Here is a 16,339-nt window from a genome sequence, read left to right on the forward strand (position 1 = left end):
AAATAAAGTCAGGTAGCACATAGCGGGATTTTCGGCGGGAAGCGAAAGCAGCTCGCTGGGAAATTCGTGGAATAAAATTCCATTCCCTATAATTTCTGCAATTTTATTTTTTTAGCTGAAAGCTCCAAACAGATCAAAGTACGTTACCTTACATAAATTTTCCTTTAAAAATGCCATAAAACGATCTGGGAGATGACATTATTAAGTGTTTTGCTGAAACGGTCTCGTTGTGTGCCTCGAAAATGTCAAGGCTGCTTAAATCTCGTCGTCGGCCGATACTCAGATTTGAACTTTGTAGTCCAGCTGTGCTCGTGACATTTTAGCTGCAATTTATTTATTTTTTGGCAACTGAGCTTAGAATTTTCCACGTTTTTCATAATTAGCACAAAACTGAAGCTCTTTCGACATTATCACATACCCGTCGTTTGCACCACTGTTCGGTGAACCCACAAACTGAATGCAGCTTTAATGATTTTTATATAACTGCATCGTATTGACGCGGAAACTACCAGCTGAGTTAGTCTTAAGCTCTACAGTTACTCTTACAGAAGTAACTCTGTAATTCGCCAAGCGCTGGACTTCACAAGCTTTATTGAAATGAGCTGAAATCGAAAGAAACTCGAAGAGAGCGAGTCGACTTGTGATGCGAAGTGTCAAAGAAGCGAAATCCAAAAAACTGCTTCTGTAAAAAAAAAAAAAAAAAAAAAAAAAAAAAAAAAAAAAAAAAAAAAGATTTGGACAGTTTTCCTTTGTCTTAGTGTAATACTCGTTGTGTCAATATATTTACTTGCTCAAAATTAATTTTAATTTTATCGGACGAAGTTGAGATAATGGTAATTCATTCGATGAAAATATATTCAACACATCATGATTAGCGCCTTGCTCTATTTTCATTGGGGGCTTTTTTCAAATTTTTATTCTAATTTTGTTACTAACATGATTATCTTCGCCTCTTGCTCTTGATAAGTAATACTTCTTGGCGGAATCTGAGTGGAAAGCAAAATATGAAATACGAGATGCAGCTGAGATTAAAAGAACATTGTAAACAAATCCGTCGCATTTGCTAAGGCAATTCAGAGTAACTTGTCAAGGGCAAGATGACTTATAAAGACATCTCGGGGCCTTAAAAGGAATTTTATGTAAACTAACAGAGTATGTTCTTGCCACGCTCTTCAGCTGAATATTTTACGTATTTGAAAACCGTAGATGGTTTTTTTCTTATACAAAACGATGTTCGAAAGTGTGGGAACTGAGAGAGAAGAACCCATATTTTTCATAAGATTTTATTTTGCGAATTACAACAACGAATAGCAAACACTCGCAACTACATCCCACAAAAGAAAAAGGCACTCATCACTGTCGCCCTTCTCATTGGCTGAAAAAGCCTCATCAGATACATACAGCAGACAATAGGTGGTTTTCACTTCACACATTGTCACGCAAGTGAAAAAATAAAATCCTCAACCATTTAATAGATATAGTCAAGAAATTGATATGTTGTAGAAGAGTGATACATAAACAACGTGTGAAAGCCACAGGGCTGTGCGATATTTCCTAATCGAGTTATTCGAGAAAATGTACCACGGAAAATTACAGAGTTTAGTATGGGAACCCATGTTGGTGCTCCGTCTGATGGGCACCAACATAGCGGCCGGAAACCAGCAAGAACATCTGGAGTTTACCTTGGCTATTTCAAAGCCTTTCTTCTCTCTGCTGAACTTTAACACATTGACATTAACGCTTCTATTACATGTTAGCTGATCAGACCTAAAAAACACACGAGGCGAATCGATGTTTTCATGTACGTGACATATTTAGAGCAGCAATCCTTCTGTCACGCACTGCGCAAAAATCTAAAATTCAAACTGCTTTATTTTCCAAATAAAGAATGCTATCCTGCTGAAAACAAGCAAGCCGATGGAAATTTAGATTTTCTTATATGTGATGAAGATAAAAACCCAAAATTGTGTTTAGTTATGAATTTCAGTTTTTTTATGACGTCATGTGAAAACCAAGAATAAACGACACCCACACTCTCTCAACACTCAAACATGCATTACTTTAATTACACAACAGTTGCGTGACAGGTCATAGCGATAATGCTGTACAGTTTCCGACAAGATGCCAGTTCTAGTCTTTCATGTTAAATTTGAACGGGAGTGTTAGAAACGAAAGAGGGTCTTCCAATAAAACGATGTTCTACCGATGTGATGGTCGCTGAGTGCTGCTGAATTGAAATGAAATGAAAGGGAACAAGTCGCGAACATGACATTATTGATGAATTGGTCTTGCTGACATCAACTGATTACACTCTTTTTCCTTTTTTCTTTCTTTTTTTCTTTCTTTCTTTCTTTCTTTCTTTCTTTCTTATTATTAGAACGTCTAATTTCGGGGCTTAGACTGAACGCTCTTATTTTTCTTCTTAAGATGTTGTTAAAAAGTGTTCAAACTGTTCAATGAATTGAATTGTAATTTTTTCGTCATGAAGTTTTTAGTAGTTTATACTTTTAATAGTCCGTAATGAAAACAAAAAAATACAACCTAAGTTCGACAACAAATGAGATGTTCAACTATGCACCAGGCATAATCTATTAATCCATTGTTAATGTTAAAATGTGCCCCTTTATCATTTGTGTTAACTGGGCTGTATAGACTGAAGTTTTACATGTATTATTTTATTCGTATTTATACTGTTCATTTTAAAAACGTTTGGTCAAAATGTTCTAAAATGACTCTCAGCCCGGGTAATGTTCTCAGTATGTTTTTAAATTTTAGTTAATCTCAGAAAAAAGAGTGTGCTCGGTTGTGGCTCGAATGAGGCGTGACCAACACCTATAGCACGGCTCTTCACAACCTCTGATTTCTTTCTCTATCCTCTATTTTTAAAATATTGTATCCGTAGTTCAAGTACGTGGGGGGGGGGGGGGGGGGGAGATAGGCAAACCCCAAACAAAATTTGGTAAATTTTACTTCATTTTGTAATAGCAGTTTTACTTGAAATTACTTTGTGAGTCTTGCGCAAGCCTTGAAATATTTTAAATTGTGCCAGCAAACACAGAAAGCGTGACGTCACAACCGTGTTTACATACTCTCATCTAAACACACCTATCGACCAATGAGAGCGCGCGCACTATGTTAAACGTTTTATAAGACCAGATCCCAGTTGGCTTGATGGCGCTGTTGATAGAACACTGCACCGGCATCGTAGAGGGCATGGGTTCGAATCCCGATCAAGCCTGAATTTTTAGAGGGTCTTTCTCGATCTTCTTTTTTTTAACATATTTTACCCGCAGTTCAAATATATGTTTTATATATTCATCTTCATTTATTCATCCTCTAAGGCGACGAAAATTACGAACCCACATTATGACTGGGAGAGCTCAGTTGGTAGATAACTGCGCCGGGATTGCAGAGGTCATGGGTTCAAATCTCGTTCAAGCCTGACTTTTTTCAGGCTTACTTTTCGCAATTTCGTAAGTTGCGTAATAGCTGCGAGGATCTTTCTTCTATTTATTACTTAACATCGTGGAAAAAGTCTTCCCGTTTCCGCTAAATCGGAAAACTCCAACATTTATTGAATCGTCTATAGCCAGAAGGAGTTATTTTGCGTTAACATAAATAGAACAGCTGAATATTAATGTAACAGAAATATTTTAGGAACTATGATGAACGATTATTATACAGTTCTAAGAACGTTTCCCTGCATAATCATGTGAGAGGAAAAAAAAAACTTAAGGGATATTTAACAGCTCTTAAACATTGATATTTTTTAAAGTTGCACTTGTTAATACCGGTCTCTATCTTGAGGTACCAATTCGCAGATCAGAAAAAGAAACTAATTCGACAAGAATTATGTTATTCTGTTACTACGTCTTTGTCTAGCCCCGTCGGTTTACATATAAACGATCGAAATTAAGGGTACAATGTTTTCGTATATTTCATAATGATTTTAACATCCAGACAATTGCCCCTTTTAAGTTCCATAAAATCGAGGATATTATTGATATATTGCAGGTGGAGAAAAATTGTACTAAGAAAGGTAACATTCTGTATTGATCGCTTCTAAAGGCGATAATTGCCTTAATATGGTATTCTGAACTTTAAGATATAAAAACTAAATAATTCTGCGCTTAAATGTCTCTTGAATTCATTTGGTACTTTTTGTAATTCAGGAACTGGCTGTAAGATATACAGCGACAGCGTCTCTCTCACGGCTTTGCTTTCCCTACATTTGATTGGAAATCTCTCGAACTATTTTCTGGATAGCACCTTCTTTTATTAATGCACAAAATAACATACGGGCTAACATCAGGCGCTTAAAATGGACTGTAAGTGTCTTACGAGTGTCGTTATCCAATCAAATCGCGGTAAGCTAATAAGTTACGCTATAAACAACAAAACTGGGTCGAGGTGTCGCCTCGGTTGAAGAAACATTTTGTGACTTAAACGTTAGAGGATTGTCATTTCTTGGTTTTAAAGCTTGTTTGTTTGTCTTTTTATCGGACTTTAATCGAACTTACTGCCAGGTGAGGATAATTCAGACAGGTATCTTTTTAAAAAGTAATTTGATATTTTCTAACATGTATATTGAATGCTCCTTCTGATTGATAACGATCATTCACCATTTCATTTCATTTCATTTCATTTCATGACATTTGGCCTCCCACCCCAAAAAATGAATACTAAAGTCCACCTTAAGAATACATGGCATTGCATTCTAGAATCTACGCGAATATTATGTCATCATCCTGGATTAAGCAGTAATCCGAAAATTTGCCTATAATACTAAATGAACGATACTATCACTCAGTCGCTAGGATGAGCCTTTCGTTTTCTTTTATTTTTTCGTTTTTCATGGAAGTATTTCGTTTTATTCTTTCAGTATTATGCAATTGCTTCACAGATTTGTATCCGTATCACGTCACTTATAATTCGCTCATTTTGTTGTACATGTATCCCATAAGTATTACTTAATATTTTCAATTAAAATTCGTATCGATCTGCATCCAGTTAGCTATTACTTCTACAATTTATAATTAGCACTTCCTTTGTTATCTGTTTTATACATAGTCGCAATTTTGTAAACATCCTTGACGTGGCGATGGATACTGAAGTATCTGAAACATGTCTTCTAAACTCAAACGTTGTGTCTTTGTTTTGGAATGTTTGATATTTACTCTAGCGCGCGCTACGAAAATTCGGTATACAGTTTATATGAGGGGCTGTTTGGCCTGCGAAGCAAGAGTTTCGGTGGAGTTACGTCCGCTTTCCGTATTTTGGATGCGCGCGGAGTGGAGAGGAGGGAGGGGAGGGTAGAGTGTTTTTTCGCTCTCGTCCCATTTTCCGCGCGGTCAAACAGTGACGCTTGTAGATGTGCGCAAACCATCCCCCTCTACACGTAACTGTACCGACCGCGTGTGTATCTAAAAAAGAGCGGGCTAGTAAGTTTAATATTTAATCAAATACAAGTTACGAAATAACAAAGAAACACCAACTTTGTCGAGATTCAAAGTGCACTTGGGTTCAATTGCACTTAAAGTACATTTGAGTGCTTATTCGGTAACTCACCCGTATATCCAAAAGTCGCACACTACTTCTGTTTTTTTTTGGAAGCCGTCCACGGAATATGACTAATGGCTCGTTCGAATGAAGTGCAAAGAAATAAAAAAATTACTCCGAGTGCATTGTTCAGTTATTAGCACGCAGAATTTTTTGACAATGCGAATGAAGGGCTTAAGAAAACATGAGCTGTGGGCAAGTACTTGGCAACAGTGAGAACGACAAGGATAAACCTCTCTAGATCTGTTCTGATCTTTGTAATAAGATTGTCTTTCTTTGAAATACCTGTCGCACTTTGTAATAAGATTGTCTCCCTTTGAAATACCCGTCGCAGTTTGTAATAAAAAAGCTGTCGCACTTTGTGACAACACTTGTCAAACTTTGTAACAATACTTGTCACGCTTTGTAATAGAAAAGCTGTCGCACTTTGTAGTAAACAAGGAAATAGAACTCGTCAGTGCACGAGGAAATTTTACCTAGGTAAATTTAAGGTTTCTCTAGAGAAACTCGCATTTTCACGTGTAACCGATTTTACCTCGAGCGGAAAAATCATCACCGCCATCAAAACCAAGTCTAATTCATTATATAGATTGTAAATTTCAAGCTGCTTGCTTTTGTCCCATATTTCACTTTCTCACAATACTTCAAAATCAAAATTTCTTCAGAGATCAAAATTGACAACAATAAACTCAAACTCTTATCTTAGCGTTTGACACATTTTCACGTACAACGGCGAAACCGTCTTAATTTATATTCACGGTCATCATTTTAGTATGACCGTTATTATTTAATTGGATACCATTCTTGTCATTTGCCGTCAATTCTCATTTGTGAGCACGTCACACATGATCTACTAAAAGTACATTTTCTCCGTTCATCTATCAGGTTTCGTCACGTCACCGTTAGTGAAGAATTGTTGAGAAGCTTTTCTTGTAACGTAAGCGTATTTGTGCATGCACATTTAGTTTTTTTACCGCCTTCCGTTTTGACAAGAAACTATTAAAAGTCACTAAAGAAGTAGGAACTACAGAGGGTCGAGAAAAAGACCTGTTTTTCGTTTCCTCGAATAAGCCGTTCATAGTTTACCCTTTTTTGTAGCCAAAAATGGGACATTCAGATTTTTAGAAAGGCCTCTTGTAAGAACTCTCCTTTACAAGGAATTTTACCGAATGTGAAGCACACGAACTACTCCTTGAGGAGAAATACTTTTATGTACCCCAAGGTAAACACTGGACGCATGTCAGTACGTCTTTGAGAACTTGTAAAATATAATAGATGAGGTAGAAGGGCTTCGGATTTTTTATACATTTTAATATATTCTAATCTATTTTTATTGCTATTATTTGTAACTTAAGATATATATTTTTACTTTTTGAAGATCATCATTATTATTATTATTATTTTAAAGGGGGAGATGTCACGCGAATTTGATTTCATTTCAAAACCCTAAAATGTTTGTCTGTTAATAGAAACATAAAATAATTGTCTATGAATCATCACCCCAGTGCAATAAAACGTTCGACAGAGTAGGTCAGAATGGATTTAAACTTGAAAAATGTTGGACTAACGTTTTTCAAGTTCTCGCGGTTTTGCTTCCAAAATGTTCCTTTCAAGAATTGAGTTGATTTCTTTCCTCTCTTTGTTCCAGAATTATTTTGTAGCTAAGTGAAGACCTTATTTCACCATTTTAAGAAAAGAGGCCAAAACCCCCGTGACACTTCGCCTTTAATTCGCTATACAGCCGCCATATAACTTTATTGTTATTTCCATGTTTTTGAGTTCCCCTTTTTCTGGTTTGATTTTGTGACATCAATTACTATAGGAAGTGTTTAAAACAAGACATCGTTTTTAAGAACGGAGAAAGACCTTCCCATTCATTTCTGTGTTCATATCGACAGGTGCGTTCTGTCACTGTAATAATCATCGCACTTTGTAATAACTGTCGGCACACTTTGTAATACCTGAATTTTTTTCAGGCTTTCTTTTCGCAACTGCAAAAGTTGCGCAGTAACTGCGAGGATCTTTCTTCTTTTTGATCTTTCATCCGCAGCTCAAAATATATGTTTCATATAGTTACAGTTATCTAATACCTGTCGCACTTTGTAATAAAAAAGTCGTCGCACTTTGGAATAAAAAAGGTAACATACTTCGAAATTAAAAAGCCGTCGCAATTTGTAATAAAAAAGCTGTCGCACATTGTAATAGAAAAGCTGTCGCAATTTGTAATAAAATAAGCTGTCGCATTTTGTAATAACACTTATCGTTTATTGCGTAGACGTAAGCCTTCTCAATCTCTGCCTCATTAATTAACATGTAAAAACCATACACATACACATGCATACACACATTAAATTCGGAAATTAAAAAAGAAAGAAAGAAAGAAAAAACCGGCCATTCTCTTATACGTCAAACCAATAGAGGCAGCCACGACTACACAAGCCAGACACATGACTTCTAAGAAAGCACTTCTGCATCTCCACCGAGCCTAACCAAAGTATTAAAAATAGCTCTATTTCCAAGTTTATTACAAAGTGAGATGGCGGTTATTACAAATTAAAGTGCGCTAGCTTTTTTTATTACAAAGTTCAATGGTCTGTTATTACAAAGTATGACAGCTTTATTACTACAAAGTGCGACAAAAATTATTACAAAGTGGGACAGATATGATTTTATTGAAAAGTGAGGCGATTATTACAAGGTGCAACATAACATAGTCGTTTATTCGTGTCGTTCTCGATCTCTCTTCAAAGGAGACTAGCTACTGTTCGTGCGTTGTTAGGAAAGCTTACCACTGCTAACAAGTTTCTAGTGTTTTGTGTGATTGAGGAGGTTAAAGTTGTAACTTAGGTTCAAGAATTTGTGTTGTTTGTATCCAGCCTTGCATGAGGATTTCGCTTTTATTGTTGCTTAGCGTAGCATTTAATTTTAAAGGAAATACGCCGGCCGCTTCGCTATATTTACATTTAGCCGCATTCATCCGTATAAAAGGGATCTTGTCAATTAATTGCTTTGTTTTCATGCTTTGTGCTATTTGCTCAACAATAACTCCTATAAAAGGCAACAGTACTTGTTCTCGTGGCACAACGAACTTATGTTAAGCGCTTTCCGGAACATTGAGCTACTGCACAAATATTCCTTAATTGTGATCGGTTCTAAAAATACTATTTCGCCAATGATTGAATTCAATACATTCTGAGTTTTTTTAGTAGAACCTTCGCATATCAATAGCTGTTAAAGTATGAATGGTTTCGCTGATTCGTAGAATTCCAAATATGCAGCTTTTGTTAAAGGTGGTAAACTCTGCAATTAAACAGCGATGGTACGTGCTTCAACAGTCGCTCGTTGACCTTGCAGCTCATGTAATATATTGTTATAAGGAATTTTCAATTTAGGTTACTTTTAAAAATAGCCTTAGCAACAATAGCTTCTAGAGTTAAAAATATATTTTGTGGTTTACTTTCGCTAAGATAAAAACAAATTGTGTGTGCACTTCTTTGTATTTCTTTTAGTTGAATAGCTGTACGAATCATATATAACGTAGTCATTTTGTACTGTTTTTCGATTACATCTGCAACGACCTGTACGATTACATCCATGATTACATCTCTGAGAAGTTGTACGAGTTCAAGAAATGAACGCTGTTTGACGCAAGTCCAGTTTCTCTCATCGCTGTGTTCCAGTTCGTGGTCTGATCCCGTACTTCTAGAGAGTGACGGCTCTTTCCTGCAAGCGAGTTGCACATTTGAGTTTAATTTCCCTCGTTGTCAGTTATTTCCGAACGCCAGAGAACCGTAAAGTCCCTAGTTTTCCAGAAAGTGGAAAAAACCTTCCGTCACAGCGTGAGTCGTTATTCAAATGAAACCGCGTTTAACAAACTCATTTAAGGCAACTTGGCCTTCTGCCTCGTCGGCTAAGTACCAGGCGATATTCCGCGTGATAAAAACCAAGGCAGAGTATTAAATGTAATTTCATTGCTGGCGATTGATGTTGAAACAATTTGTTCACTTTTCTCTGAATGAAAACAAAATCTTTTATGAGGGATAACATGTTTACTGAATAAGTCAAGTTATCGGAAATTTCACTTCAATATTGAAACCTGAAATCATTATTATCATCGTCATCTTCACCGTCGTCAACATCAATAGCAACAAATTTTATTTCAGGATTCTTTTTAGTCAAAAATTTCACAAAACCCCAAGGTAGCAAGTGCTTGTTGATCAATATAATGTTAAAATTTGATTCAAATCCTAAACTGAGTTCATTTAATTGAGTTTATCGAGCAGTACTTTCCAGGATGTTACAATAGCTTTAGTCTTTGTTTGAAATCATAGGTGACAATTCAAAGCTTCTATCAAAATCAACTATTACCTCCAATGTTTCTGAATTTTTTTTTAAAGTAGCCAAGTGCATAATAATGGCACCAGAACAGCCAACCGCTATCGATCGCATTCTTGTCGAACAAATCTTAAGCAATCTACAGTCCTTTACCGAGGTCCCAATATCAATTACTTCTTCATCTAGTTTTTTCGCCTTTAATAAAAAAATAAAATAAAAAAAAAAAAGGTTGCAGTTTTTATCTATAAAATCATGAATTGACCAAGCCGCACTTACGCAGCACCATATTTTCTATTTATTAATGTCAGCCAAGGTGGCCCCGGTGGTTTCTTGAGGTCTCCTCGCCATTATCGTAAATTCTGTCATTTCTTTTTTTTTTAGTAAGGCATATAAATAAATGATGATGATGATGAGTAGAACCATCTTGTGCTTTTGTTAATTATGCTATATAGCACTGTTGTATAATTTCTGATTCTGTGGAACAAATTTTAATGTGTGACCACTCAAATGAAATAATTTGCTTATACGTTAAACTGCCTGCAAATTTTGGATTTTGGGCTGAAACTAATGAAAGTTCTATGTAGGTTATTTGAGTGGTTGTGTTAAAATCAGTAATTTTCTGTGGAAGCGGTGATGTGATTTGCTCAGTTGTCCTATTCTCGTGTTAATAAGTGCTGAAACTCATTGCGTTAACCCGCCGGGCAAAATAATAAAATCGAAATGACATAAATTGTGCTGGCTGTCATTAAGCGACATCATAGCGCAAACATAGTGTGATAAGAACTCCATAAAATTATTAACACAGCTTCATACTCAATTAAACAATCTATTCAACTTTGCGTTAACAGAGAGTTTATGTTCAGTTTGCACTGCATCTATACGGTCCCCTAGCCAGATCGTGCCTGTAAGTATACAAATTAAGTAGTTTACGTAAAATACAAGGACATGGCATGACGTGTAAGATCCTCATTAGGAAAAATATCAGGATGCCATTTACTTGTACCATGATTCTGTACACACCGAGTCTGATAACTGGTATAAGGAATCAAATGTATGCTGTTATTACACATGCAGTCCTTATACGCCAGTATTTCTCTCTCTGTACGTGATGTTTGGGGATTCATTTCAATATCGACTTATGCCACCTTATATCAGTGTCATTTGTTATTTCATGCGGTATTGATGCTGATATTCATTTAGTCGACTGTCATATGTTTGTACCAGTTAAATAAGGGGTTGCCGATCTGAAGACAGAAACCCTCTAGTCATAACTAGTTGAAGTATAAATCCCAAACGGTTCGGGCTCTGCCCTTCTCAAGTTCAGTGTAGGCCTGTTAACGTTAACGAATAGAGATAAAAGAAGTTTAAAACCAGTCGTTTGGGATTTTTACTAACATTTGAAACTGCTTTCAACTTATTTTATTCCTCGCGTATCAGTTCAACCGAGTGCCACGCAGCTGGCCAATAATCAAACTCACAATCTTCATTTTAGCGCTTAGTCATGGGGTTCTCTCAGGGAGAGCGGATGAAAACTTTGTATGATTGATAATTATAAAATAAATATTACTTTGAGAGGTGCAGCTAAAACGTCGTCGAAACGAGTTCAACTCCTGACATATTAATTTTTTTCCCCAGGGTTTTCTTTAACAATACGGAACTGAGAAAGCTTTCACGTTTTCCCGAACGTTTCATTTCAATTTAACGTTTTCTTTTTTAAATTTTTTACCCTACAGTTGCTTGAAATTGCGGTCAGACAAGTAAAAATAACTCTTGATGTTAATGAAGTCGGATATCATAAATTGATGACTAAAAATGGAAGTGCCAAATGACCCAGTGAGGCTAATGCAATATCACATAGAGTCCTTAATGCCCGGGCCTTAATGTTGTCATAAACATGGAAAATCTAACCTAATACAAACTTCTCACTTTGCCAGAAATTTTCAGTGAGCACTCGATCACAGAATGGGACGCGAACGTGTCAAAATGACCCCGGTTTTTTTTTTTTTAGGAAAATAACTACAATTGTGCACGAAAATGCTGCGATTACTTATGCATTTTCACCTATCAAGTCACAGAGGCGTTTATCCCAGACCACTGTGAACTTTTTGGCAAATAAAACATTATCGCCTCTAATCAGCCCAGTGACCACGCAACAAATCGTAATTCTCACTGGAACTCAGTAAACCAAAGGCTTATCAATCTATGATTCTTGTGGACTCATTTTCTCTTATATTTGTCCCTGCTTATATAGGCCCACAAACACAGTGCGAGCGGCCGGACCATATGTTTGTTTGAGGATTCTGTTCCGTGTCCCGCATTGTCTATGATGATAATGCTGACCGTTTACTATGTTTAAAATCGGATACTGCGATCCAAATCAAATTGGCCGCTGATACAGATGAAAGCAACAGAATACTAAATAAATAAATAAATAAATAAATAAATAAATAAATAAATAAATAAATAAATAAATAAATAAATAAATAAATAAATAAATAAATCTTCAGTTGAGTACTGTTCATGTATAAAACTGATTCAATGTTCAAGCTCGTTAAAATAATGTTCAACACTGAGTAATCAATAGAATTTTCAAAAGCCCATTCACTTGTAGTCGTGTTCCTTGCCTTGGCTTTGTGGCACGCCTCTGTAATTAGTGTTTTATACAGATAATAGTCATCATCGAGATGTTTAAATATAAATAGAAAGAGAGTCTGAGCACTTTCAATTAAAAATTTCCATTTGAAAAGACATTGTTGGAGTAGATTAAGTTGTTATTCAAACAAAGCATTATGCAAAACTTCACGAGGTCGTATTGATACCAGCGTTATTCTTCTGCTTCATTAACCCAGTGAGCGGTGATTACTGATTGCTTGGTGACTAATACGTGCGCCACAAAAATTTGTTTTTCTTTTGCCAGGCTTGGTTAATATTTACATCAGTTTTATCTCACTCGCAGCATGATATTGGCAGCCATGCCTCTACTTCCACTTCTTGGAGTGTATTCTTTGCTGGTACAGTTTAGTTTTTGTGGAACAGTCGAGGGCTTTCCCTGCGGTGAAGTCTGCGAGTGCTATGAAGATCGACGTCATGGTGTTGTGGCAAGCTGTAGTCGACGAAATTTGCGATTTCTACCCACACGACTGCCAGAGGAAACTCGATACCTGTGAGTTTGAAGTTTGTATTTCTGTTCTACTTACCAAGTAGTTTATCTCGGCATGTTTGTGTCTTAAAGCCGGCGAGAGGCTCAAATATAGAAGTAAACATGGATCAATATGTTCCCTGCGGCGTAAATATATGAACAACTCGAAGTATACAAGGCCGCGGTAATAAAGTGCTCGCTTTCAGCTTGTCTGTAGGTCGACTCATTAGCTCTTCGGAGCTTTTGTAGTGTTGTCAGCTTGCAATTTTCTACAGCTCATAGTAAGCATTTTACTTATGTTTTAAATATCTTTATATTTAAATTCTATTTGGCAGGAATATCACAGATATAAACCTTACAGACAAGCTATTTCAACTGAAGGCTTACACATACAACAAGTTGCTTTTCTTTGCAGTGGAATGTCATTAACAAATAAATAATAATAATTTCGTAAGACAGCCGACAACTATTTCCTTCCGTATTGGCTGTAGTTAACCTTGCCTGAATCCATATTTTGTTCCATTACATCGTCATTACATAAAGAAAACCCAAATCAATTAAAGCTCTTAATTCAAGTGGGAAAGAAAGCATATTAAAAAAATATATAGTTTTAGATTCGCATGTATTTGGTTCACTATAAACGTAACGTTAAGTCTCGGTGCTTCAGTGGAGACAGGGTAACTGTAACGTCTGTAATGGCTGATTCCAGTTCACACGATTTCTGAGGTCATTTCTCTATTTCAAACCAATGAAAAAGACACTGTTATTTGGCGTAGAACACAACCTTTAGGGTCATAGCCTGTTTTGATCACAACACGAGAAATGAGAGAAAAGCCAGTCACACAACACTAGTAAAGCGAAGGAAAAGCAGTAACGCAACACTAGTAACGCGTGTGGAGAGAACCTTATCGTGGCGTCTATCGTGGCATATAATAGTGAAAAACGTAAAGGCTTATGTGAAGAGCCACAACAAAAAAATAAATAAAAAAATAGACAACAACAACAACAACAACAAAAGAAAAATAAACTGTATATTTTTGTAACTTTCTACATTTTAAAGCAGCATATCAGCTCAAAGAAACAACAATTAATTTCGAGACCGAAACGGTTTGTTCGCATTGTTTCCCAAACGTGTTTAAATCCGATTTATTTCCTATAATTCGGGGAAAAACACGTTCGAGAGTAAAATTTACTGGAACGATCACGGTCTCGAAATTTATTTTGTTCAGTTACCACTTTAGATTCCTTTTTTTGTTTGGTTTTGAATGGACAAAGTTCCACTGGAAGTTATAATTATATGATATTCGAGTATGGATTGTCTAGATTTATTGACTTTTGATTTTGAAAAACGTTTAAATTTTCCACCACGATGCTCACGTTACCCGCGAAGCTCTTACCATTCCGATAACGTGCATTTCGTCCCACGAGGAAGGTCTTCCCTTGAGCAAAGCTCTCGCACGCGGTGATAAGTGAATCAGGGAATTAACATTACAGTGAAAGTGAAAGTGCTAAAGTTCACCCATGAATTTCCAACTGAGCGTTAGGTCTGGAAATGGCAGACCACACAAGACAAAGAAAAAGTGCTTAGACTTAAGTGAAACTCGATGCCACGACTACCGGATTACAACAACCGTTTCTCCAGCGACTGAGCTAGAGGCCAGAGCTGGCCTCGTAGGTCAGTCGGAAGAGAAACGGTTCATCGAACTCGGTGGAAGCGTTCGATTCCCCCCGAAGTCTAAGCGGTTTTTTTCTTTGCCTCGTATGATTCTAAAACTACTCAACCCCGTACTAAGCTAGTTAAGCGGTCTCATTAATCGCATTAAACGTGTTTGAAATTCAATAAGTAACCGGGTTATTTTATGCTCCTTTTTTTCAGGGACGTTTCAGGGAACACAATTTCAACTTTGTTACGTCAAGCAATCGCGGATCTTCCAAGCAATTTGCATGTTTTGTAAGTTAGTTTTGTTGTCTAATGAGTTTAGATTGACGCAGGCAAAATTTGAACAGGTAATTTTGACCCGGTCTGAGTAGAGTTAGACCGTGCGCAGAACCCGATTTAAGAGAGATTAGACAATCACTCCACACGTTTGCTTTAGACACTTCAACTTTATTGTTACTTTGTAAATTTTACATAAAATTGTAAAATTGTTTTCTGTCCGCAAAAAGCGAAACTCCCTTATCGAGGCGGACGGCAAAGGAAGAAACACTTTAATGAAAAGAAAGATGGATACAAATACAATTTGATAAATAATAAACAAATGTTCATTTGTAACACTAAATTAAATCGTATACTGATGAAAGAATAGGTCAGGAATACACTGTAGTTCACTTATGCAAAGAAAATGAAATTCCTGATGAAAGAATAAGTCAGGAATACACTGTAGTTCACTTATGCAAAGAAAATGAAATTCCTATATCAAGTTTCTTTATTTCCACATATTAATTAAACACAAAGAACAGGAATTAGAAAGAAAGGAATGTGGAGGTGTGAAAACGAAAACCCATGGGGTTAAAAAGTGTTTACACACTTGATCTCTTACTTAACAAAAGGATATTTGCATTTAAATTAATCTTAGTTAGCGAGCGTACCTAGAAATAAGCAAACATAGGTTAGTAAAATAAACGAATAAGTAATGAAGAGGAAAAAGAAATAATTATGCAGGAAGTCAAGAAATCACTCTCAGGCTTCGGATGATAGCAGATATTATTTTAAGTCTTGTCTAAAGCTTTGAAGAGATGCTGCATTCTTAATGTTAAGAGGTATTTTGTTCCAAAAATCAGCAGCAGCATACCTAAGAGAGTTTTACAACAAAATTGTAAAACGCAGTCAATGGAACGTGACGCTTTTCGCCCTGTGAGGCATTGCTTGTATTGTACTTTACTGTAATGTACCATTGTATTCTTTGTCTAGGCATTTATCTATAGTTCTATTTCAGTATGTTGTAATTCTGTCTGGATACTAGTTATTTCGTCCTTTTTAAATGGTTAAATCTTCTAAATACCCCATTCATGTCTCATTTATTATGATATAAGGTCTAGCGTGTACATAGTACAAGCCTGGCAATTGGCTCAGGCATTGAACACTGTCTAGGCATAAAACGCTGCGTAAAAGGTTTTAACTCACATTTCTTATGCAATTGTTTGCTCGCTGTTAAGCTGTGTAAATATTTCCCTCCCTCCCTCCCTTTGGAGGCCATGTCATTAATAAACTGGGGACACCTATCGTTGGTTGCGCTTCGGTTAAGTCTGCGTAGCGACTTCCCCAAGCTAAGTTCTCTAGTATTTTTTTTACCGCCTTTTAGTCGT

General features: G+C 36.4%; 1 protein-coding gene across 1 annotated transcript in view; it reads left to right on the forward strand.

Annotated features, from left to right (window-relative positions):
* The first annotated feature begins 4,409 nt into the window (after window positions 1-4,409).
* Window positions 4,410-16,339, forward strand: part of LOC146486908 (uncharacterized) — a 36,989-nt gene continuing 25,059 nt past the window's right edge. Inside the window, exons 1-3 of the mRNA XM_085090439.1 lie at window positions 4,410-4,526; window positions 12,834-13,057; window positions 14,910-14,984. Of these exons, the coding sequence (XP_084946565.1) occupies window positions 12,852-13,057; window positions 14,910-14,984 (281 nt within the window). The 5' untranslated portion in view covers window positions 4,410-4,526; window positions 12,834-12,851. The remainder of the gene's footprint in view (window positions 4,527-12,833; window positions 13,058-14,909; window positions 14,985-16,339) is intronic.

This window comes from Pavona decussata, unplaced genomic scaffold (assembly GCF_977016875.1).
Source record: "Pavona decussata unplaced genomic scaffold, jaPavDecu1.1 SCAFFOLD_19, whole genome shotgun sequence".
Lineage (NCBI taxonomy): Eukaryota > Metazoa > Cnidaria > Anthozoa > Scleractinia > Agariciidae > Pavona > Pavona decussata.